The sequence below is a fragment of the Sphaerodactylus townsendi genome, linkage group LG10 (genome assembly GCF_021028975.2).
Source record: "Sphaerodactylus townsendi isolate TG3544 linkage group LG10, MPM_Stown_v2.3, whole genome shotgun sequence".
NCBI lineage: Eukaryota > Metazoa > Chordata > Lepidosauria > Squamata > Sphaerodactylidae > Sphaerodactylus > Sphaerodactylus townsendi.
This window is the reverse complement of record NC_059434.1, coordinates 66,211,969-66,237,945: the sequence shown is the minus strand read 5'-3', so window position 1 is coordinate 66,237,945 and position 25,977 is coordinate 66,211,969. Positions and strand designations below refer to the sequence as shown.

The 25,977-nt window shown below is 43.1% G+C and overlaps 2 protein-coding genes across 6 annotated transcripts in view; one reads left to right on the top strand and one right to left on the bottom strand.

Moving 5' to 3' along the window:
- The window catches only part of AIMP1 (aminoacyl tRNA synthetase complex interacting multifunctional protein 1), a 40,491-nt gene extending 24,752 nt beyond the window's left edge, over positions 1–15,739 (top strand). For all 5 annotated transcript variants that reach the window (XM_048509393.1, XM_048509392.1, XM_048509398.1 and 2 more), the window contains 2 exons: positions 5,449–5,617; positions 15,487–15,739. In XM_048509393.1, the coding sequence (XP_048365350.1) occupies positions 5,449–5,617; positions 15,487–15,653 (336 nt within the window). In that variant the 3' untranslated portion in view covers positions 15,654–15,739. The remainder of the gene's footprint in view (positions 1–5,448; positions 5,618–15,486) is intronic.
- Positions 15,740–18,847: 3,108 nt separating this feature from the next.
- Positions 18,848–24,177, bottom strand: GIMD1 (GIMAP family P-loop NTPase domain containing 1). The gene is made up of 3 exons (XM_048508746.1): positions 24,101–24,177; positions 22,185–22,590; positions 18,848–18,931 (listed from the first exon to the last, which is right to left on the bottom strand). Exons 2-3 carry the CDS (start codon positions 22,575–22,577, stop codon positions 18,848–18,850), a joined length of 477 nt encoding a protein of 158 aa, XP_048364703.1. The 5' UTR covers positions 22,578–22,590; positions 24,101–24,177.
- Between the last annotated feature and the right edge of the window lie 1,800 nt (positions 24,178–25,977).

The following is a 25,977-nucleotide window of genomic DNA, read 5'->3' as shown; positions in this document are numbered from 1 at the left end:
AGCCTCTGGAATTAATACACTATAAGGCATTTATCCAAAGTCCCCTAATGCCCGGCCAGCCAACTCCAGAGTTTCTACTCTCCATCCGGCAAAACCCCAAGGAGCCCTATGCGAGGAATTTGTGAACAGGAACCAGGAAGCTCAAGAGGCGGAGTGAATGGCTTAGGAGGCCCAAAGCGAGCTCCTCATGCGCGCTTCATAAAGAGCACGCTTCCGCGAGGAGTGCCCGCCGAGAAGTGTCGGGCCTGGGCAAAAATCTGAACTGGCCGACATGCTTAAGGCTTGCCAGGACAGCCGGGTCCTCAGCCCACCAAGCTGGGGCCTCCTCGGCCAAGCGGCATCTCTCCATCCCGTGAGGAGGCAGTCTCAGGATGACTGCTTTAACTTCTGCGCGCAGACCGGACACTTCGAGAAGGAGTGTAGGCAACTGGGGGGCTTCTACAACCCCGATGGAGGAGGGTCTCTCCCCAGGAGGAGAAGGCCACCTAAAACCCGGTGCCCACGTTGCCAGAAGGGCTTCCATTGGAGAAGCGCACTGCCTCGTCCGGAAACTCCGCCAGGCGTCTTCCCCAGCCCAGGACCAAGGGAGGAGAGTACTCAGAGCAGAACCCAAGCGCCAAGGCCCCTGCCAAAACCACCCCCTCTGCGTGGCATCTGGCTCGCATGCACCCAGCCCATCTCGCCTTTCAGTTCCCCGCGCAGGTTCTTGTGTCGCCCCAACCCAGTATGATGAAGCCCATCCCTACCGGGACAATTGGGCTAGATGCTGCCAAAAGGCCTCTGCCAGCTGAACAGGGACATTCTATCGTCCCGGTGGATCGATCACTCCGCGCGCTAAGGACCCATCCACCTTCCGGGTCTGGACAAACATCCCACAGGAGCTGCTCCGGGCTTGAGCCGCTGCCAAGGCCTCGTGAGTCTCTCTTGCCCCCCCATGCGCTGCCCAGCTGCTTCGACCTATAATAAGGCCTGAGGCCCCCCAGCAGCCAACATGGAGCAGCCCTCGCCACCCGTCGCCCAGCGGTGGAGGCGCTTTATCGGGAGCTCCCGTCCATATCTGGAGAGCTTCGCCATAGAAGGGAGTGTAAGTTAAGGGCCTGGTGGACACCGGCGCTGATGTTACCGTCATCAGAGCGGCGAGGTGGCTGACCAGTGGGTCATTGACCGAGAGCTGCCCCACATCTGGGGGGGTGGGATGGAGACAAACGGCGAAAGGCAGAGCATCCGCCCGCTCACGGTCAACAGCCCAGAGACTTGAGCGGCAGCTCACAGTCCGCCTCTTAATTACATTGGACATCCATGTCAATCTCTGGGGAAGGGACCTCCTTGAGTCAGGTCAAAGCGACTCTGGTCTGGGGCCGGGCAGAAGCCGTCACAGATGCGTTGATCCCAATCTTGCCTCGAAATTATTTTCCAATTTCCGCGGGAAAGAGCTGTTTCCCTCTCCCTCCCCTCTTTTTCCTTCTGTTTTTTTACGACCAGTAAAAGTGGGAGGCCAATTGGCAGCTAGCCCTCCCTGGATTAAAAAATCTGGGCCCGTCCTGATGCCATGCTGTAGGGACAGGCCCCAGTTTAAAGGGGCTGCCGCCATTATGCCCCTAATACCCACAGGGGTTGCTGCAAACACAGATCCTCTCATGATTTGTTGGGTGGTGTTGTTTGCCACTTGCCTTTCGGCCAACGCCCCTTAAGGGCGGTCTCGGCGGTGGCAATCCCGGGATAGTCCCGATCCACAAATTTAGCACCATCCGCTTCCTGCGGCATTAGCCACCAAGGTCCGCGGTAAGTGCAACTCCCTTGCAAAGAAACCCCCCTTCCCTTTTCGCTTGTATTAATGCGAGGAATTTGCCTCCTAATTGCGGTTGCTTCACTCCCGGATGCACCCATCCCCCCCAAAGGTGCTCCCAAGAGCCCCGCTGTGTGCTGATTAAACATGCATACCCACAATCCCCAGGACCACTTCTCCCCTCCCCTGGGGCTCCGGACCCTGCGCCTTGGCGCACCCTGATGGCGCTCACCAGAGCCAGATTTCCACCAGGGAGTGCATGCCTCACACCACCCTCCCTGTCAAACAACTAAAGAAAGAGGAGTGTAAAGGCGGCCCCAGGAGGAGTTGCATTAAAAGCAACCTTCACAGACTGCAAAACAAACCTTCTTCCCTCCACCCATAATGAATCTAAACACTAACTTCGATCCGGTCTCCGCCATCCGCCCTAGAGCTGAACCTGGCGAGACCCGGCCCCGTAACCTGGGAAGGGGTGTGTGCTCAGTCCCTCTTCCTACAGGTTCCCACGTGGACTCGATTACATGACAGGCCAACCCGTAGGTCAAGCCAGGGCTCAACCCCATCGAGGAGATGGGCAGCATCTCTCTAGAAGGATCCGCCCAGCGATCTCAGCAGGAGCGCCCGTCGCCAATGCCCAAGAACCCAGCGAGAGATAACCTGGGGAGGCGTCCAGTGACCACCAGCCAGGCCCTAAGCTGCTGCTTTCAGCAAAGACCACCCGAGAGACACCCGAGGAACCTCTGTGCAGCTCTCTGCGATCATCCACCCACCAACTCAGCGACCACCATCCCTTTTGCCTGCTCTGCTGCCTCCTGCCGATGGCGATCGGCCACCCACAGCGAGCTTTCACCAGACCAACATCACAAGGGCAGTTTGCTGCGCTGCCAGCGTCTCATCTCTTTCTGCCTGGGCGGAGTACTTACCCACAGAGTCGGGGAGCCTGCCAAGCTCCTGCCTGTCCCGATCTGCAAAGCACCGAGGACTTCTAAGCGGGTCTGGGCTGAGCCCTTTATGAATGCCTCATCCATCGAGATTACTCTATGGCCCGACTGGGGACCAGTGGGTCAAACCCTCCGGCTGGCTCTCTCCCTTGTCCACCAAGACTGTGGCCCCAACCGCGAATCCTAACACCTGCGCCCATCACGAGGCGCCAGCCAAGCGAGGAACAGGCCGGGCCCATTAGATGAAACCGGCCAGTTGGAGCCCTGCACACACACATGGAGGACATTCCCCGTGTTAGGAAGCAATCCTGCTCCCCAGGGGCTGGTTCTGGACCTCTTGAGGAGAGACGTTCAACTACATCCCCGCCCGACTCCCTGCGGAGCCTTTGCTGCCTCAGTCGCCTCACCATTGTGTCCTACCCCAGGCTCCACCCGGGAGCCCGGGCCCCGCCCGCCCGCCCGCTCAGCTCTGCTGACCCCTCCTGTCGAGATGACGATGCGCCCTCTCGGCGGAGTTAGTCTCCCTCGCCAACTTCCCTAGTGGGAGTCCCGGTTCACCAGCTTCCTGCAATGCTAAGACTATTGGCCGGCTGGCCTGTGCCATGCGGGGAGATCCATCAATTCTACCTCCACCGCTCTGGATGCCCTGGCCTCGAGCAGCAGGAACTCCTTAAGCGACCCTAGACAATCGTGCAGCTAATGATTACTTGTTGTTATTACACCACCAAAGGTTGTGAGAATGTACATAATATGTGTTGTTTTAATCCTTTCTGATAATTCCCAGTTGATTCACATGAAAGTCGTGAGCTGCAAAGAAGTTATATCTAATCTGAAGTATGATGTTTTGCCCCATTGGTGGTCAACCCTCTGGAGCTACAACACCCGGGAGAGATGGTTGAAATTAACGTGTACAGCTCTGCATTGGTTTAATTGTGTGCCTTATTATGGATCTTGTTTACGTTCAATGCGTGTCTAATATTGCCTGTAGCGTGTTAAGAAGCCCTCGAATTTCCCTTACCCGCAGCAAGTTCTAATGTTACACCAAGCAGCTTAGTCAACTTATTAAGCAGTGGCGGAGAGACAAAAATCCCCTTTAAATCGCCCTTAGCATTTTCGGTCCCAACACAAAAAATGTAAAAAGGAGGAGATGTAGTGTAGTAGTGCCTTGCCGATTGGCAGCAAGCGCCCGTGGTAGAGCAGTTGGGGCGTAGCGGACCCTCTTGACCTTGCCGGTCGCATCGCACCCCCACTCCTCATCCCCCCATGATCCGCGGGTCATGAACTGTCTGGCTCCAATCACCGGGAGCAGGGACAATGGTCTTACCCCAGGTGAGGATTAGGCTCTCAGGCAATGCAGCTCCTCTCCATGCACGCCGCCAGATGAGATCATGCATCACATGATGATCTCCCGACCTCCCGCTCTCCCGGAACTCCCCCCGGTCCTCCCTCCTACACGCCCCCAATAGGACAACAATAAAAGGTGCCAGGAACCGGCAGACGGGAGACTCGCTAGGAACACGGACCTGCGGTCTCCCGCTGCTGGCGATCTCCACCAGATGTTATCTCCGCGTCTCGTCTCGTTCTTACGCTGACCGCGTGGGTCGACTACAAGCGGCCAATAAGCATTTTCAGTTGTTCCTTGTACGTGACAGAAACGTTAATTGAAAAATATTTCTAAAATTGCATATAGGCAGATATCTGAAGGGCAGAAATAGTGTGGGGCAGGTAGGAGTCCTAAAAGTTCTAAGATAATCTCTTTTTTTCCCAATTTATTTTATTTTGGTAAGCATAAACAGAACAGAAAATTAAGAGAAATAGGAACCATATTGTAATATTTACAGTTGCATTAAAAGAAAAAGAGAAGAATAAGTCTATATGTAATATTTTTGACAGTGAGTGATGTAATGAACAGTACACAATGCACGATGATCATGACCATTATGAGTATTGAATAGTGATATAAGAAGCATTAAATGGTAATTATCTTAATAAATTTTAGCATTTCTAAGATAATCTTAGAAAGCTGAAGTTCTAAGATAACTTTAAACAAATCAGAAGGGTCTTTAAAAAAAAGTTTTTGAATTTGCTTTTATCAAAAGAATCACTCGTTTCCAATGGAAAACTCTTGATTGCAGTGCTCTCTAATGGAGTCTGGTTGCTGTGTTCATTAGTGGTATTCTTCCCTAGGGAAAAAACAGAAGCACTCATACTTTTAAATTAATGAGTTGTAGTATACATTGTGTAACCATTCTAATTCAGTTTGTTCCAAAAACTTCATCTGGGAATTGGTAAGTGTACGTACCATAATTGTATCCTGAATGGTAAACCACCTGGTCATGGAACGGATAATTAGCTTGGAAGAGTTTTGAAAGCAAAACTATTAATGTAAGAATGTTAAGAGTGGAAAGCTGGGACCACAAACTCATTGAAGCCAGTAAGGCATTGTTTCATCCATTATTCCAGCACATCAGGTCACAATGTGAACTTCTGGATTGCACCCTGTTGTGTCTGCATTAGATGAGAAAGATTTGTAATTGGTTATTTCCTGGTTTTTACGGTTGAATTATAGTCTTGAAAGAAAATTAATCGTTACTTACCCAATGGAATCTGTGTACTTGCTGGTGTTTTACTGCGTGTGTTGCGTGCATTAATTTTTCCCCCCTGTTTGTGCATTATGGAAGAAACTCAAACTTTAAAAAAAAATTCTCTGCACATGTACAGATGCAGAGCCGGATGGGAATATTTCTTTGCAACCTGAAACCAGCCAAAATGAGAGGAGTGGTATCTCAGGCTATGTTGATGTGTGCCAGCTCACCAGAGAAGGTGGAGATTTTGGCTCCTCCTAACGGGGCTGTTCCTGGAGAGAGGGTCACATTTGAAGGCTTTCCAGGTAAGGAAAAGTATTGGAATATTTGGGAGGGGAGAAATCAGTGAGTACATTCAATAAAATGAGTGAATTTCAGTGCCATTGCATTTGTGTTAGACCAACTCTAAATATCTCCATTGACTGAGCTAGATTAACTGATAATATATCAGTATAAGGCCATTCTATGTATGTCATGTACACCAAACCGCTGTGGGATTGTATATGAAGTAACTATGTCCACATACAATCAGAAACATGCCCTTCTTGTTCAACTCTTGGAAACTGGAAGGTGAAATTAGCAAAGGAGATTTTGTGGAAACTGTCAGAGGTGTAGCTCCGGGGGGGAGGGGGGGTGACACACCGGGAGCACGCCCCTATGGGGGTGTTCTGGGTCGGGATGGGGGCGGAAGACACACCAGTGCACTGGGCGCTTTTCCTCTTTGCTACACCTGTGGAAACAGTACCAGTTAAGGTTTAATTTTTTTAAAAAACCCAGGTAAAGTGTCTATAAGAATAATGGATCACTGCTTCTTAGCTTTTAATCTACTACTTCTACTCCCCAGGAACAGAAAATAATAATTGGAACCCACTCAAAATATTTCTATGCTCTCTTTCTTGATTATGACCGCTCTAGGCAGCTTACAAAAGAAGCCTGACTTGCAAATAAAATACAACCCCCCCTCCCCCAACAAACAAACAAAACCCATCCGGGCACAAACAGCCTAGTTATACATCTGGTCCTCGAAATGATATCTTTATGAAATTAAATATGAAATGCCTACCTTGAAAGAGCAGTTTTATGTTTCTTGCAGGAGGACAGTTAGGACGTTCGTTCAATAAGGCTGAGGCCAAATTGACACTTGGGAGGGAGGGAGATCCTCAAGAGCTGATGTGGTGAACAGGCTTGTAACAAGCAAACATAAAAATAGAACTCCAGGCAGAGATATTCATCTGGATATACTCATGCTATATGCATATGGTATGCAAATTTCAGGCATACGAGACCCTCGCGCCTGATGACTGTGAGCCGACTCAATGTTAGCATTTGATTCCTGTTTTCTGTATCACTTTTTAAACAGCCTGTGGGAGATACCTGGGATTTTATCATCAGTGCTGGGGGAACATTATAAAATAACTCTCCTTCACATGCTGTCAGAAGTCATTGCAAATGGAGAGTAGAGACTGCCTGAAACGGCAAATATCCCCAGAGTTTTGAATGCCAAGACATTGTAGATCATGTCTTGGGCGGCTGAGTAGCCCCCTTTTAAGAATGACTGGAACAGAGGCGGGGCAATAACTAGTGTCCACATGAATCACAGTAGGGTTGCGCTTCTTTCATGATGCGCAAGTTTTCATGTGAGATGCTCCACTTCAAAAGGAACAGCAGTCAGGAACTGAAAATACCACCAACATGGGATATTTTCTGTGGGAGATTACAAACATAGGAGGAAAATAAGAACTGCTCTGGTTCAGATTTTCTCTTATTTTAGAGCTAAGATCTCAGTTTCTAATCACCCATCTAATGAGGAGCATACAGCCTGGTGGAGCTTTTTTCTTTCTCCTGTGAATCTCTAAGCTTAATTTAAATGGAAAGTTTGGCACAATATATTACTCAGCGGTTTTTTGGGGTTTTTTACAAAGTGTGCCCACCGCCCTAAAGAAGTTTAAACTTTCCTGGTATACAAGGCAACCTAGAAATTGAACAAAAAACCCCCACAAATTGGGACAAATGACATCTCACCTTTTTTTAAAAAATGAAATAATCTTTGAAACTTTAGCAAAGGAACCAACTACAAAGGATCAAGTGTCTCAGTCAAATGTAATAGTAGGAATTATAACCTTTGTAAAGATAACTGCTTGGGCTGAAAGCATAAGACCTGAAAACACACCAATATAGTAGATTATAATCACATACTCCCAAACATAAATCTGATTTAATGCACAAAACCCAAAAGGTTGATCAAGTATTTTAGATTTTAACATCTGGGAACAAGAGCATTTGTCTAGGTGAAGTTTAGGCATGACAGGATCAAGGGGAAAGGAACATTAATTGCAGTTTTGCTTGCCCTAGACAGTTTTATCTTCAAACTGGTAATGCAATTCGATATCATCTATCATTTTTTTGGACGTCTGATACTTAATGGCCAGTATAAATACTCTAACTTTTCAACAGCACTATTTGTAGTGCAGTTATTAATTTCCAGTAGTTTTTCAGGCCTGCTACTATATCAGAATAAGAGGTTTTTTTTAGTAAACATACTGCAATACTGAGTGCTACAGACAGGTTTAAAAGGCATATTTGATTAGCAGGTGCTTTGTGCAAAAATTGCAGTGACCATCTCCATAATAATTACCTGCAAGCATCTCTTAAATCTGTCTGGCCACTCTTGGGAAACAATTTTGGTCTGATGTAGCAACCCATTTCTCAGGTTCCTTTTTTAAAAAAAATCAGCATTTCCTGGAAAAGCTGGGTTTATAAATTGTAATGACCAATTCTTGCTTCTGAGTACGGTGCAAAAGTTACAATATAATCTCTTGCCAAATCAGCAAATAAGAAAAGAATAAGATTTTGCTTTCTTGCAGATTAAAAATATTAAGCCCTCATTCCAAAATGGCTCCCTTCCTAAGATATAAACTGTTACATTGTCTTTTTCTTCTGCAAAACTATATTACACTTGCATGTGTTCAAACTAGGAGTTCTATTAAGAAACATTCAAAACTGACTCCGTAAGAAAGGCAGAGCAAGTTGTTGATTGAGTGTGGCTTTCTTTGGGACCGATCATCATTTTGTTAGTGGATTTGTCTTTATGATTGTGGGCTGCAGCTTATTTTTTATCAGTTGCATTTCTTGTGGTTTTACTGGCGCAATGGAGTAAAATGTTTGCACAAATGTACACACACTCACTTCCCCTCCACCCCTCAACCTATATTTCATATATGCACTTAAATAATTGCACTGTAGAAGTAACCTGTGTTGAGAGAATGGAGGATTTCTGAACTTTACCACTGCTGCTTTCTGATAGAAAACCAGAGATACCTCTGCAGCTTTAATAGTTCCATATGAAGGATTTATAACTCCTTTCAAAATAAGGTTGATCTTCTGAGACTATATATCTTAACTGCAGAATAAGGCAAACATTCCTAAAGCACCGAAGGGATGGAACTGCTCCTAGAAACTATTAGCTGTGAAATAAATGCTTGTCCTATATACTGACTAATCATCAAAGACATTAATCAAAACCACATTTTTAAAAATGTATGTCAGGTAGGGTTTCTGCTAAGCATAGGTGTCAAACTCGCGGCCCTCCAGATGTTGTGGACTACAGTTCCCATTATCCCCTGCCAGCATCATGCTGGCTGTAGTCCATAATATCTGTAGGGCCGCGAGTTTGACACCTGTGCGCTAAGGGAAATATGCAGATATAAGGACAGCCTTCCCAGTGACCACAGTGGGTTTGCACCTAGCAGTGAGTTCTCCTGACCGAGGAATTTCTGTGAGTGGAATGGGACCTTGTCACTCCTTTCTAAAATACTGTTGCTGGTCAACTGGATACCCAGAGGAGCAGCATGCTGGGTGAATAAGCCAATCCATGGTAAGAGGGGGAAATCAATGAAAATTGCCCTCTTTTCATTAATGGAAATTTACTTCAGGATCATTCATCACAGAAAATGCCAAAAGCAGTTTAAGAAGAATGATAGAACTTTTGAGATTACCTTGGCTTTTGTTGAATCGACAAGCAGCCTTAAAAGTTGTATACAAACATTAGTGTCCATAATAATTGGGTTCAGGTTGAAAGCTTTTGAAGATTTTCCGCTCTGCTCAACCCATTCCAACAGTTCTTTTACTGATACTTTAAACTGAGCAATTAGAACTTAACAGTTCCTACCTAAATGAAATTTGTAAGCTGCTGCATCTGTTAACGGTGAGTAGGTACACAGTGCACGCCACAATACACACTAAAACCATCTACTAATGCAAATGTGAGAGGTGATTCTGGTCAGTGGAGATTTACTCTTGCATCTTTTTCAGCAAATACTATTTTAAATTCCTGAAACTATACACTCTTTTGGTCAGGAGAAAGACTTTTAAGGTGTGGCATTTATGTTTCAGATAAAGGATTGCCTCATTAAGGTATAACATGTTTAACCTGTGATACAAAAATGTAATCTTTAATGTAGGGTTTCAGTTAATTAGTGATCTTTCATAGGCGGATTCTGCATGGGCCAAAAACAGCACCTCAGGAACAGTACAAACGTCTTCCCTGGGGCACCGTTCGCACAGCTGCTGCCTCCACAATGTGCCCCCCCCCCCCTTCCCGGTGCTGGAAATCCTGCCTTGCTCAATGAGTGAGGCTTTTGGGAAACAGCATTTCCCTTCCGGCGCCGTGCAAACAGCACCGGGTTTTTCCCCAGACTTACCTTCTCACCCTGCGGAGCTCTGCAGAGACAGGGAGTCACGCCCACACTACCCTTCAACCCCCAAGGGAGAGAAGGTAAATGTGGGGAAACAAAACAGAGGTGCCTCCATGGGCCGCGGCCACTCTGGGGCCGCTCGCACCTCAGCTTGTGAACGGTCCCAGGACACCACCGGCATCAGATATGCTGGTGGGAAGCCGCTGTAGTGGCCTGTGCGGAATCTGCCATAGTGTTGATTTTGATGAGACGTTTGTCCCATTAAATTTCTCCATGTTCCACAGATGGGAACAGAAAGGCCATAATTTCCAGAGCACCCAAATTTCTATAATAAATTTGACTTCTGAAATTATTTGCCACAAAGTAGTACATGTGTGATGCCTCTAGTGTGATAAATGAGTTGTTCAGCTTCACAATTTTCATAGGTCTCAGCTTAATGTTGGTCACACGGACTATTCTGAGAGATGTGCTTTCTGGAAACCTATTTCATGACATTCCTCAGCACTGATGTAAGCAGGATGTCCTTCACTCGGTTGTGAAAAATTTATGAAGGGCTATCCAGCATAGTAAAGTAGATACAGTTTCCTATCTGCGAACATATATCTGGTGTGACTTGCCAATAATGAACCAATTTCTCTGAGCCTCTGCTTTGTACTGGGGGAGAAAAATTCAATTGGTCCTTTTCTGTGTATTATATTGCCTGTTCAGCGAAGTCCTGAATGCTGGTATGTTTTCAATGTATAAACTAACCAGAACCGTACAGTATGGAGTCTGTCTGTTACTTTATGATTCAGAAAATATAACTTCCATCCCAAAAGAGTAAGAACGATGGGTTTGCTCCAATTCTACTTTTAGCCGTCCTTCAAAATAATTGTTTCTCTTAAAAGAAGGGGATGCATTGGGAAGGTTACTGTGGAATGCTCCACTTATTGCTCTGGTAATGCTTAAAAGTGGTGCCTGTGTTAATCTAATACAAGCCTACCACAGATCCCAGGGGAGCTTGCCTGGGTATTCCAAAGCAAGTTTTAATAAGATCCAGAAGGTATTTGTGTAATAAAAGCCAGATTTTAATTTATTCTTGAAAACTAAATTTGCTTTTATAATGCTCGCATTTAAGAGGATTCCCTTCACCTTTGGGGTAATTTGATTCTGTTGCAACTGTTTTGCACAGAGTCCATTAAATATCCTACTTGTTCTATACAATGAAGTGATTAAGAGGATCTTTTTTTCTCCCTATGAAGCATATTATAAATATTCTGTAGGTGTCTGGCCCTATACAAGTTACAGTATTCCTCTGTAAGTAGTACTGATTAGCCAATATCGGAGGTGTTGCTTTTCTGTTTCAGCCCAGCATATCTCATAGAAGGGCATGTGGCTGTTTAGAGCTGGTAAATGTACAAAGTGGATTTCTAGCCATTTGGTGATATAATTGGGTGATACCAAATCCCTTCTAAGTCCTCAAGGCAGCTACTCTGTGCAGTTTTGTGAATTTTTGAAATCCCACAGATTTGTTTACCTGCTGTCATATCCGCCCCTCTCGGAGAAATCGGACAACTCTCTATTTATTTATTAATTTGATTTATACTCCACCATTTTCAACGAGTCAGGCTTAGGGATGCTTACAACCATTTTAAATTACATGTGTAAACCATTTAAAATTGCATGTATAAGCAATTAAAAGCCGTTACTAATAAAGCAAAACATGAACGTAATCATAATGATGTTCTAACAACACAAGAATGGGAAGGCCGGTCACAGAAGAAAGAACAGACAAATAACTGATAAATATGCTATAATAAGCAATCAACAACGACGGAAAAAAAATAAAAGGGATAAGGAGAAAGAAGGGAAGAGAAGGAAATCACCTCGCAGAAAAGTATACACTGTTAGCAGCCCAGTTACAAGAGCTAGTCAGTCTTTTGTCCATCTGAAGAGGGGGACAATCCTTTGATGGCATTATTATTCTAACAAAAAATAAAGGGGACTATGCATGTTGTTACCCAAAATGGTGGGACGCAACAACCCTTTTTGGTTGGGGAAATTAGCTACAGAGCACAAGGTCACTTAGCATCACTGAGGAGCCTTGGGTAACTTGATCACTCTATGTGTGTGTGTTTATGTGTGTGTGTATACATGTGTATACATGTATATGCGTGTGTGTGTGTGTGTGTGTGTGTGTGTGTGTATGTATCACCATAAGAAACCAGCAGAGAAACCAGCTCACCATAAGAAACCAGAAGAGAAAATAGATTTCTTTTTCAATGGTTTTTATTGGGAAAAAAACAAATGGAATAAAATAAATTCTCACTCACTCACTCAGTTACTGGGGTAAAAACACATGCATTCAAGGGTTCCTAGGATATAATTTAGAGGTGAAAGACAGGTTTTGGATATAGAGAGAGACGGGATGGGAAATCAAAGATTATATTACCAGTCTTGTAGCGGGTGTCCAGGAAACAGAGACCTAATGGCTAGGCTCTTGATGATCTGCGTGAATGGAACAATATTACAGACAACCATAGTGACACGATAATATTGAACAACTGACTTGGGCAAAGGAAATCCTTGAACAAAGGATTCTTCCTGCTGTTCCAGGTGAGTCGATGGTCTTGAGCAGTGGTTCTCAACTTTCCTAATGCCGCGATCCTTTAATACAGTTCCTAATGTGGTGACCCCCAGCCATAAAATTATTTGTGTCTTGGTTCCTAAGACCATTGGAAATATATGGTCTTAGGCGACCCCTGTGAAAGGATCGTTCGACTGAGACATACTGGTACTCCCAAAAACTAAGTAATAGCAAGAGTTTTTTGTGCTTCCGAACTGTCTATAAGGCCAGTTGGCATAAAAGAGCATCCTGACTTTGCAAATTACACAGATATCTCTGTTCCTCAGAACTGTAGGCTTAGTCAAGAGTGGAGTGTGTGGTTCATCTGGAAATTTTTTGAGGCCTGGAAAGACTGAGACAGCTTGTCTCTCTGCTTACTTATGACTGAACCTTGTCACCCAGGCTAGGACAAGTAGAGCTTGGATTAGGTCTGCAGCAAAGATAACAACTTTGGCAACATCACCTTTCCTGTTCTTAAATCAGCCACTAGATCAGTGGTTCTCAACCTGGGGGTCGGGACCCCTATGGGGGTCGAACGACCCTTTCACAGGGGTCGCCTAAGACCATCAGAAAACTGTCTTTTTATATTTTATATATACCAATTTTATGGTTGGGGGTCACCACAACATGAGGAACTGTATTAAAGGGTCACGGCATTAGGAAGGTTGAGAACCACTGGTTTAGATGATCCTGACCATTGAATCCTGACAAAAGGAAGGTGATGTTAAGGCTGTGATCTTGAAGGATATTGTGTTTCCCACATTTTGCTAACTTAGTTAGGAATCTGCTGGGTTATGCTCCAGTAACTTCCATTGTTACTGGAGCATAAAGTGAACTGCCATTGCTGCTGCAGCATAAAGTACACTGCAAAAAATACCACCTTCCATATTTATTGGCCAATCTGGCCATGATGATTCATGCCACTGTGACCCTGGAAAGACTGCTGTAATATGTACAAGGGATTACCTTCAAAGGCAACTTGGAAAGTTCAGCAGCTACAAAACTCTGCTGCTTTTTAAATTATTATTAGATTTAGGCAAAATTAGCATATTATGTGATCCTGTAATCACATCACTGTGATTAGTATCATGAAATCCAGTTAGTATGCAGTGTATTGGGTTTGTGCTTCTTGAACCTAGTTCTTTGAACTCCATTGTATGTCCTGTTAGAACTTTTAAGCCACTAGATGTCTTTTATAGTTCTAAGAGTTGCAGAAGGAGGTTAAATGAAATTCTCTGAATGGAAATACTCATAGTGAACACGCTGGTAGCAGTGTTAGAACATATTATACTTGATAAAATTTCCTGTTCAAGAGCAATAAGCGAACCACAGAAATTCTTTCTGTTGAGCCTGAATGTCTAGAAATACAAACTGAAATGCATTGATTTTGCAGAGAGAAGCTGTGTGTATCATACCACAGAGTGTGTATCACACCACAAGTACCAGGAGAGAGGCAGAGAAGATGATTAGTTAAGTGTTTGTTGAAATTGTTTTCAAATGGGCTATAAATGTAGTCCTGAAGAACATGTCTTTCATTGGGAGGTAGGTGCTGAGAATAGCTAATACAGGAGCTATAGAAGCCTGCGGAGAAAATTCTTAGTTTCCGAAAGCATGTGCTTATAGCACGTGTATTAATGTAGACACTAATTGCTGTATGAATCTTTTGCTAAGGGAATAAGGAATAAAGCATTTCTGCTGCTCTGCATGGTTTTTCACATTTTGTGATAGGAAGCAGAACACCTAGCTCACTTAAATGGTTTTGATAATCTTACTCATGGGTTTTATAGTATTCCACCACTGAGACCCTCTTAACTATTCACAGCAGTTTCACCAAGTAGCAGTAGGGAAAGGGCATAATTCTTCCTTTCCCTTAGCTCCAGGTTTCATGGAAAAGAATTTATATCCTCTAAATTGCACATGTCTTTACTTTTTCAGCCTAACCGTTTTGAACCTGTTTGGTAACATTTTCTGTTTTGAAAACTTAAATATTGTGTTTTTGTTTGTCTTTCTAATTCTGATCCTGCTAGAGGATTGGTTCAGATGTAACCTGCTGACTTTGACCATGTTTAGTACTTGTGTTTGCACCTGAAGCTGTAGTTTGAAGCTGGTTCCAAACTGACTAGCCTTAAATGCAGATGTAAGGATACAATCAGTAGGCCTGAATCAAACAGTAATTTCTGTGGCTGGAAAGGATTTTTGTCCAAAAGAGAGCTACTCCCCCACCCCCACCCCGTGCTACTCAGAGAGGCAACATGAAGGAGAGTAAAAGGGCTATAACAGGTTGTGAAAAATTGGTAACAACCCCCCCCCGGCCCCTCCTTCTATTGTCAAAGGCTTTCTATTGTCAAATGCAGTCACTAGGATGTTGTGAGTTTTCCGGGTTGTGTCCAGTAGCATTTTCTCCTGACATTTTGCCTGCATCTGTGGCATGTCAGTCCAGTTACAGATGCAGGTGAAACGTCAGGAGAAAATACTACTGGAACATGGCCACACAACCCTGAAAACCCACAACATCCCTCCCTTCTGTTTGCAGAAATCCACCATCAGAACCAAGCATTAGCTTTAATTATGGCTAATAGTAATGGAGGTACAGTTATTAGTGAAGGTAACTTGCATAGGGCAAGAAAGGGACAGGTATTGTTCCTGTACCAAACAAGCATTCTGTTTTCCTTCTTTTTGGCAGTTCATTGCTGTCTCTGTGGAAGCGTTCATGGCATCATGCTAATCAGAAAGCAGAGTTGCTTCCAAACACCTACTAAAACTTGGCATGTTAAACATTTCTGGTGCATTTTCAAAGCAAGAAAGCTCTTGTGGTCCCAAACTTGAATAATGTGCAGACTTCTCTCTGCCATATTTTTTCTGCTTGGTTTTATAGGTGAACCTGAAAAAGAACTTAACCCCAAGAAGAAAATTTGGGAGCAGATCCAGCCTGACCTTCGTACGAATGACCAGCGTGTTGCTACCTACAAAGGAGTGCCCTTTGAAGTGAAAGGAAAAGGAGTTTGCAAGGCTGCTACAATGGCCAACAGTGGGATTAAATGAATGCAACCGATTCTGGGAAAGCTTGAGGTCATTTCTGATGGAAACCCATCGTGAACACGATTAAAAACAAATATTGTCTCACCAGATTATGATTGACTCATTTTTGTTGCATCTGTTTCTAAAAGGATGAACGTGCATGGGGTACCAACTTCAAGTTTCCCTTTTATCATCCCTTGTTTAATTAATCTGAATGTTAGCATTACTCAGATTATGAGTGTTGCCTTTTCATTTGGGGAACAAGCAGAGGGCTGTTTTGGAATGTGTAGTTAAGTAGCTTGAACAAATTATGTAGCTTTAGAAAACTGGCATCTGCATTCAGCTGACATTCCCTGCATGCACTGCTTTTCCAATATATTGGATTCAACAATTCAGCTCTGGTGTCTTAAGCAACAGTCATGAGACTTCATTGTTTCATTGCCCGTGCTAGTAAACTGTCGTGCAGATTTTCAAAATATTCTACTTGTGTCGTACATTAAATCAAACTTGGAATACTCCTGTCATCAGTCACACTTGAAGTAAAATTACCAATTGTGTTTGATGATTTGACTGCCTTTGAGTGTATTCGGTTCTGTCTCAACCTTGGGCATCAGAAAGGAACAAAAAATGGTTGGAGCAGTGGAATCACATATTTAAATATCGTAATAAGCTGTCAGGAGAACTGTTCTACAGAGGTGATAGCAATTTAATGTCCTCAGCAGTAGGTGGTATGCTTGAATATCCTTAATGGCAGTGAAATGGTCTGTGATCTTTGATACAAGTATTCAGTTGCTGCTTACAAGCACATAGATATGTTGGTATTTGAGGACCTTGAAATGCGGGTTAGGATAATAGTGGGGTATATGCAGCATTGCAGAAAAATCAGCAGAATTCAGACGGATTTCTCATCCTGCTTTTGTGCTCTCACAACAATTTAAAATATGGGTCCCTTCCGCACACGCAAAATAATGCGTTTTCAAACCACTTTCACAACTGTTTGCAAGTGTATTTTGCCATTCCGCACAGCTTCAAAGAGCATTGAAAGCAGTTTGAAACTGCATTATTCTGCATGTGCGGAATGAGCCATACATAATACAATTATTTATTTATTAAACTTATAGGTCGCCTCTTCCCCGGAGGGCTCGAGGCGGCTCACAAAATGGCTGTTCTCCAAGACAGCAAATCAAAACAACATAAAACTTAACCCTATTAAACCCATTAAAAACTTAAGCAGCAGTTGCTCACACAAATATGAATTAAACAACAAAGTTGTTTGACAAAAATTGGTTAAAACAGGCGCCCGATCTAAAGGCCAAAAAGAATTACATTGTAAAACCATTACAATCAACTCCCTCCCAAACATACATCATTTAAAAAAAGTTTTAAAGAATTAAAATAATCTAAAACATAAAAAACATTGGCTAAGAAGGATCATTGAGGAAATGCCAAATAAGCAAGTCTTCACCTAATGGATGAAGATTGCAACAGAAGAAAACAGCAGAAGCTGAATGCAGACACCGGTGCGGCCTCATTTTCTCCTAAACACAGACATCACACAACAAATCACTTCCTGCCCACAAAAGGCGAGCAAGTGCGGTCGTAGGTCATGTTTATGCACTGCCTCTCTGCATCCACTTCCTTCCATTGCACATGGGCATAATTCAAGTCGTCTTGGTTTGGGAAACCTCAAATTACACTTAGGAGGCAGTGCAGCAGCATGATGCCCGGGCACCAGCACAGCTGTGGCCGCAGCACTCCTCCAGCGCAGGATCCCACGCTGCACTCAAGGGGGCATTCCCAAGGGAGCTCTGATGTAGTGATTTCTAGATATGGGCTGGTGTTTCACTAGGATTATCCACTGCCTACTTCGTGCGGTATTTTCAGTGTCAGGCTGGACAATGAGTACCAGATTGTCTGCTGGCCATCCTTTCCCATAATAGTTTCTCTTTTTTTATGTCATTCCTAGCAAAATGCACTATTTTAATCCAGGGTCACACCAAGCTTCTGAATAATGGAAAATATCCCAACATATCCTGGCATATTAAAGTTTTTTGTCCTAGAGTCCGAACCTGGACAAGGAAGAGCACTTAAAATGAAGCTATCATTCCAAGGTACGCTTTGACGAAGAATCCAATGACTGGCTGGACACGGTACGTAGTTCACTATTGTCCGAACTGACTCAGAACGATCACCGCTAAAACAAGTGCGGCTTACACAAGGCTTGCCACATCAGTAGAATAAATAAGCAGGCCAATCAAAACAAGCCAAGCCAATTAAAAGTGCCAGGGTATAAAAGCATATAAAATAAAAAAGCTGCAAAAATTATAGTAGTAAAACAACTCAAGCTAAGAGCAAACATACATGTAAAAAAAGAAACGTCTTAAATTAAGATCCTGGGTAAAGTTTTAGCCTGGCATCTAAAAGAAAGGTAGGTACTATGTGAGCCACAAGGGAGCAGCATTCAAAAGGTGAGATGTTACCACCACCACTGGGAAAGCCTCCTTTTACCATCTGCAGAGAGGGACATATTTTTTTTAAAAAAAGAAGGCCTTTTCCTGGGTCTTCAAGGGGGTGTGCGAGCTACTCTGCAGCACCTAGCAAGCTACAATTAGCTCATGAGCTAACTGTTAGAGACCTCTGTCTTAGGCTCACGCCACACATGCAGAATAATGCACTTTCAAACTGCTTTCAGTGCTCTTTGAAGCTGTGCGGAATAGCAAAATCCACTTGCAAACAGTTGTGAAAGTGGTTTGAAAATGCATTATTTTGCATGTGCGGAAGGGGCCTTAAACTTGAGGTACTAATTTTCTTGTGATTTAATTGCAGATTAGCTATGTTCAGATTTGCATACCTCAGTTTCTAAAATGTGTCCCTCACATAAAATTAATCTCTGCCCAAATGGTTTCATAGCTAAAATAATACAATGACAGGAGCAAACTCAGAAATAAAGCAATGGGAGTGTGTGCGTGGCCGATTGCTTAACTGCAACATTTATACCAGGGAATCTTTATTTGAATACAATTGGTTGGTAATGGTTTTGTCTTAGAAATTTACACTTAATTTTACCTCTCAACACCGGCCGGGTACTTCCTCTTTCAGTATGAACATTGTTATTCTACCCAAAATACTATGTATTTTTCCTGAACTGACTTTATGAGTTTTTGTAGCCATCACCAGGGCGGTGAAGCGCAAGTGTTGCTTCTCTCTTGTTGAGAAGCTTAGCCGTCCTCGGCTTCGATCTGCATGAGTAAATACGGGCCAGCAGTATAAGCCTTCCGGTACCCAGAAGGACCCAGAAGTTCCTGAGGGCAAAATAAGAGACGCAAATCTTTGTACCAAAGCTGCTAATAATGTCTTAACATATTCCCCAACAAATGTGCATCTTCAACAGTGGTCATAACAAAAATATTAGCCATAAAAACAGTCCTGTTTGGATAAAAAATTAATCTGCTGTGGTGTGTTAATGTAAACAACTATTTAATAATAAGGAAAAGGAGAGAAACCACGTGTAGCAGTGTGGGATCCTTGAAAGAAAAGGGGAGGAGTTGTTTGGATTTATACCCCGCTTTTCTCAAACATAAGGGGTCTCAAAGCAGCTTACAAACACCTTCCTTTCCTCTTCCCACAGTAGACAACCTGGGAGAAAGGTGGGGCTGAAGATTCTGTGACTATCCCAAGGTCACCCAAGTGCAGAAACAAACCCGATTCACCACATTAGAGTTTGCCACTCATGTGGAGGAGTGGAGAATCACCCAGTTCTTCAGATTAGAGTCTCCCACTCTCAACCAGTGCAGTATACCAGCCATAACAAGGCCATAACAAAACAGCCACCTGGCTAGGTATGTCCCACTCAAGAGAGTTCTAAAGTGGCTTCTATGATCAACATAGATGGTAGTGGAAAATGATCTCATCATTGATCAGTAAGCCTCACCCCACAAGTTAAAGATTGGCAGGGCTAGTAGAGACGACTTAAACATCTGTGAAGCCAAACTTCATTTCATATATAACCTCCATTATATATAACCTCCATTATATAAAACATCCTTGAACTAATTGGCTGTTTTGGAATTGTGTCTGACAGTCTTGGAAAGAGACCGAAAAGTAGCTTTTTCTACTAAAATTAGTAAAAAAAAATAGTTATATTTCATTTAAGGGCAGTTTCCCAATAGTATATTTCCCCCCTAGTTATTGTTCTTCCCACATAATTTCAAACTAACTGCATGCGGAGCTTGCTGGCTATTTGGCTACAGACCAGTATGCCTCTCAAGGGAACAGGTGGACACATGGAAGCTATCTCCTGACTTGATGAGGGGTGGGGCCCTCTCATCCAGAATATAGAGCTGTGACTGCCCATACAGTGACAACTTCTCTTCCCTTTCACGGAAGACTTTTTTTTTTCAATTTGAAGATGAGTGAATAAGGAAGGGAAGCTTGAAACCCTCATATTACCCCAATAAATATATCTGGTGTTAAACAACTTATGGATATGTTTTTGATTTCATATGCTGTACATAATATGGAAAGACAGGCAATTCATCAAGAATTCAGATCCTTGAGGAGCAGTTGCTGTGAGATACAAATACTGCAAGATTCTGGAGGATACACTCACTTCCCTAGGACAATATTGGCTCTTATATCATTTGTTTTGTGGTTAATGCAAATAGCATCTGAATTAACAGAGAAATGAATAGTTAGACAACTATTGCATCAGAGTCATAATTGTAATTTTTGAAAAGAAGCCGTAGAGATTGTTCTCCCCAACTACTTTATCTTTACATTTTCCCCCTTACCATTCTCCTCAAAGTAAAGAATAGGCTTCATGTTCGTTTAGTATATAAAGTATGTTTTAATGCAGCTGGAATCAACCCAACATGGGGCTGTCCCATTGTCTTATAATGTATGTTCAGAGAGCATAAAGCAAGAAGATGGACGGGCAATAAAAGTTTGCTCCAGGTTTATGTCTCCTTTCTCCCCAATGGGGATCCAAAGTGGATCATGTAATCTTCCTTTCCTCATTTTATCCTCACAACAACCCTGTGATACATGAGTGCGTGTGATTGGCCCAAGGTTACCCAGCAAGCTTTCGAGGCAGAGTTGGGAACCTGAATCTTTTAGTCCCTAGTAGTCTGACACTCTAGCCACTGTTATGGCTGGTATAAAATTTGGGATACACATATCTCCTAACTGTCATTGTGTTGTGCTATTATATCCCATGGTTTAGAAAGGTATTACGTGCTAATGTTTGGTAATGTTTGGAATGTATGGGCACCACATATTAAATCATTATGGTTTAATAAAAGCAATACCTGTATTTTATTAATTTAGTAAAAGTATATGCTGCCTCACTACAGAACTTGCTCAGTACAGTTGTGTTTTTTATCATCATGACCAGAGGTGGGATCCAACCAGTTCTCACCACTTCTCTAGAAGTGGTTACTAATTTTTTCTGAGTGCCGAGAAGGGGTTACTAAAGCAATCTCCCTGCCCAATAGGGACTGGAGGTGCGTGTGTGCAGCGGCGCCACTATTTGAATCCCACCACCATCGGAACCTGTTATTAAATTTTTTGGATCCCACCACTGATTATGACTATCCCATTTGGTAGCTCCCACATACAGTGATAAAATAAATGCTGATATAAAATATCTTTTCCATGTATCACAAAAAGTTGACATCCACCAAGATCGTTTCTTTCAGTGTTTAATCCAGGATTAAGCAGAAGATAGACCTTCTACCATCAGACTATAGGGTAGTTACTGGTGGACCGTCTAGCACCTGTTGCTTGCTAGAATTCCAGATTCAAATCCCCCACTCTTCCACAGAAACTTGCTGGGTAGTCATATATTCTTAGCCTAACCTACCTCACAAGGTTGTGAAGATGAAATGAAGACATTGATCATGCAAGCTGTTTTGGATTCCCTCTCCTACCGGGGAGAAAGGTAGGATATATGTAAGATGAATAAATAAGAGTGCTGACGTAGGAGGACCTTTGACTTCTTGTGTTCTTGAAAAATATGCAGTCCTAAATATGCACTCCTGTTTTAATTTAAATGCTAGTTCACTCGAAGTTTAACACATTATTTGGCTAGTTTTGATTTCTTAACCTCATTTTAATATTCAACCTCTCATTGTCATTTGCAAGTCATGTTGTTTGAGAAGAAGAAGAAACAGAGTTTGGATTTATACCCCACTTTCTCTCCTGTAAGGAGACTCAAGGCAGTTTACAAACTCCTTCCCCTTCCTCTCCCCACCACAGACACCTTGTGAGGTAGGTGGGACTGAGAGAGTTCTGAAGAACTGTGACTATCCCAAGGTCACCCAGCAGGAATGTAAGCATGCGGAAATACTCAGGTGGAGGAGTGGGGAATCAAACCCTGTTCTCCAGATGTTCTCCAGATTAGAATCCACCTGCTCTTAACCGCTACACCACGCTGAGTGAATAGAATTTAGCAATGCACAAGTATGAAATATAGGTTTTGTAGTTTGGTAGTCCAAACTTTGTAGTTTGGTAGTCCAAACTTCCAGTCTAAAAAGAAACAGGCTTATAGTTGTTTACCTGAACTAACTGGGTTGTACAGTCATCTTCCTCTTCACAAAGTGGGACATCAGCTCGCAGGACCAAAAGTGCCAAATGCAGACCCTTTTCTCCAAAGTGCTGCGCTAAAGCACTTTTCACCTCTTGACATACCTGCTCTTTGCTCAAGCTACTGTGAGGATATCCAGGAGTGTCTAGTACATGCATTTGTACTTCTAGTTTGCTACCATTCCGGCGTGCAAGACCTGAAATGTGACAGCTGTTGCCTAGACGGCAAGATGTGGTCACCGAACAAGGGGACAGGTAGCTGGCGAAGTCGATGCTGCCTAAAAGGGTGTTTCCTGAGGCACTTTTCCCACTCTGCGTCCTTCCAAGCAATAGGAGGTTGATGTTCATCTTGCTTTCGTTGGACATAATGCTTTCTCCTCTGAAAAACAAATGTTAATGTTTGGAAAGATTGTGTATTCAATACTGTTGTAAGTGTAGGGAAGGCGTGATTGGAGAAGTCAGACAAAACAAGGGCTGTACTACTTAGTACTTAGGAGCCAGCATGGTGTAGTGGTTAAGAGCAGGTGCACTCCAATCTGGAGAACCGAGTTTGATTCCCCACTCTGCCACTTGAGCTGTGGAGGCTTATCTGGGGAACTAGATTAGCTTATGCACTCCAACACATGCCAGCTGGGTGACCTTGGGCTAGTCATAGTTCTTCAGAGCTCTCTCAGCCTCACCCACCTCACAGGGTGTTTGTTGTGAGGGGGCAAGGGAAAGGAGATTGTAAGCCCCTTTGAGTCTCCTTACAGGAGAGAAAGGGGGGATATAAATCCAAACTACTCTTCTTCTTCTTCTTCTTCTTCTTCTTCTTCTTCTTCTTCTTCTTCTTCTTCTTCTTCTTCTTCTTCTTCTTCTTCTTCTTCTTCTTCTTCTTCTTCTTCTTCTTCTTCTTCTTCTTCTTCTTCTTCTTCTTCTTCTTCTTCTTCTTCTTCTTCTTCTTCTTCTTCTTCGGGTTCCTAATTTAGTGGATGCTCTCTTCTCTCTCACTTTGAGGAATGCAGTTACTAATGTATCCCCATTGGACAACTTGTTCCATCCTTCTCTACCTGTAATGGATGTATGTAATGTCTTGCTATGAACAAAGAGTGCTGGCAAAAAAAGCTGTAGGCTACAGTTAACCTAAGCTAAGCTGAATAAAGTAGCTTTATTATGACAAGAGGGAAAACTACCAAGCATACCCAGATGTATGAGACAACGATGTAGAAGGTAAACCAAAAAAAACCCTCAAAACAATCACCGGAGGCTAGGGATCCCCTTCTAAGACAGATGTGGGATGCGAGAGACCCACGAAATGTCAACAAATGTTGAAACCACAATTGCTGTTAGCAACTTTTCTGAACATGAAATATGGAGCAAGTGCTTCAGTAAAAGATTGCTAGTGATAAAATGAAGGAAACATTTCCTAGTGACAAACTTAGAATTCAGTCTTAGAAAGATACTTAGAATCCCACCACACAATTCTCAAGTATTGCTTTAAGTCGGATAGGACTGACTATGTAAAAAAGTTTAATTAACTCAGTCAGTCACTAATTATGGTAATGGAGTTTAAAAATAAGTGGGACTCATCCAAACACACAACATGGTAATGTGATCATCTCAACTTCTGATGGTGCAATCGAGCCTGAATGTTAAACAATTGCAGTTAGCTTCTTACAGGAAGACAGTGATGGGAGATTATCCGAGTGTAGAGAAATGCTGCTATATTTCAGTGAAACCAAATGATCTAATGAGAGGGAAAGTCTGCCCAGTCATAAGAATAATCAGGGTCAGATTCAACATGGCTACTCATATACAAAATAAGCATGCATGTATAATATAAAACCATTTAAGTACACCATATGGAAGCATAAGCCCATGCTATAGAATTCAATAGCTTGCTCACTTACTGTATTGTTTTCTCAAGGTATTGTATTCAACGTTCATGTATTTCCAGAGCTTGTCTGTGCCAGGTTCTCATTTGAACTTTGAAGCGATACTGTCGGTGTACCACAATGAGACTGATACATACTCTTTGCTCAAGTTAATCAGTTACAGAGTGATCCTAATTTATAGCTGATGATCATACTCAGATAATTTGTCTTGGTTCTTAACTTCCTTCTGGCGGCTTTAATAAGCCTGCAGTTTTGAATTTCCTTTCACATCTTGTTATAAAGATGATTGTGGAAATATTTCTAAATTGTGGTTGCCATCCTCCAGGTAGGGCTGGAGGGTCCCCTGGAATTACACTGCATATCTCCAAGCTACAGCAATCTATCCTCCTGGAGGAAATCCCTGCTTTTGAGTGCAGATTTTATGGTATTATACCCTGCTGAGGTCCTTCCTGTCCTCTAACCCTGCCCTCCTCAGGGTCTGCCCATAAATCTCCAGGAATTTCCCAACCTGGAGTTGGCAACCCTATTCCAAACAGTTGTTTGAAAACTTATCTTGAGTACAGATGGAAATGTGTATGGGGTGTGTTTCCCCCTTCCTTTCCCCCTTCTACTATTAGATCTTTAATGGCTGTAGTCCCTAAATATCAGGAACATGCAGTTTCAGACTCTTTATCTTTTGTCTTTGTAAAATAAGTCAGGTGTCTCTGTTAAGGGACTCTGATCCACAGTCTCTGTTAGAGAACCCCAGATTGGCTTGATGGGTAAAAATACCCGAGCCAGGGATTATGTTTGCCTTCATAACACCCATGTCCCTCTGAAGTTTATTGAATCTCTAATTCCTGTAAACAAAAGCAAAAGTTAACCGTACGCTCTCCTCCTTCTAATGGTGGGTGTCCTATTCTTGAGTGGAAAGGAAACTGCCACTGGTTGTGCGCGCGCCCCTCCCTTTCCACTCTTTACCACCACAATCACTGCGTGTCATAATGATGAGTTTCACCACCAGTAAGAACACCTGAACTTTTTGTTTTGTTCCTGACAGCTTTCTGCAAAACTGGGATGTTGTACTATGAGGTAATCAGAGCAGGTGCACGGTGTTAGTATCTGCCTTGGTTATAAAGAGTTTGGAAGTGACCTGTTAAGGAACTTGATTGAGAAGAATAGCTAGCTGCTTAAAACTGAAGTTACACTATTGTTTATATCATTTGAATTATCAGTGAAGCTTCAGATACACTTGGTTATCTTTTGTGGAAGATAGAGTGGACGCTTGAGTCCCTCACGTTACCCGCTGACTATACCTGGTGATATAAAGTTAAAGCCGGCATTGTGAACTCACCCATTAAACTTTACTTCTCCTCCTCAGAACAATGGCAGCTCTCCACAATGAGAATCGTAACGTGAAAGATGCTGGGAGACATCTGGAAGATCTTATGACTGCAAGAGTAAAGAGATTTAAGAAACGTTTCTTCCTGTGGGGATATGACAGGCGAAACATGAAATTGATTTATGTGACAACACTCAAGACTCCTTCAACTACAGGGAAAGAGTCTTCCCCAAGGTGGCAGCACATGCCTGTTTCTCAGGTACTGCTGCAGTTAGCTGGGAATTTCTTTTTGTCTGCATGTCACCCATTCCTATGAAGTATTAAGCATTATGCTTCAGCTCACAAGTTATATGCCTTTCCTTAGCATATAGGCTGTCCTTTTTTAAAAAAAAAAACCGAGAGACAAAATATCAGATAAGTAGGGTTGCCAACTTCCAGGTAGCATCTGGAGATCTCCCCTCTATTTACAATTGATCTCCAGATGACTAAGATCAGTTACCTAAATGGCTCCTTTGTAGGATGGACTCCACGCCATTATATCCTGATAAGGTTCCTCCTCACAAAATCTCCA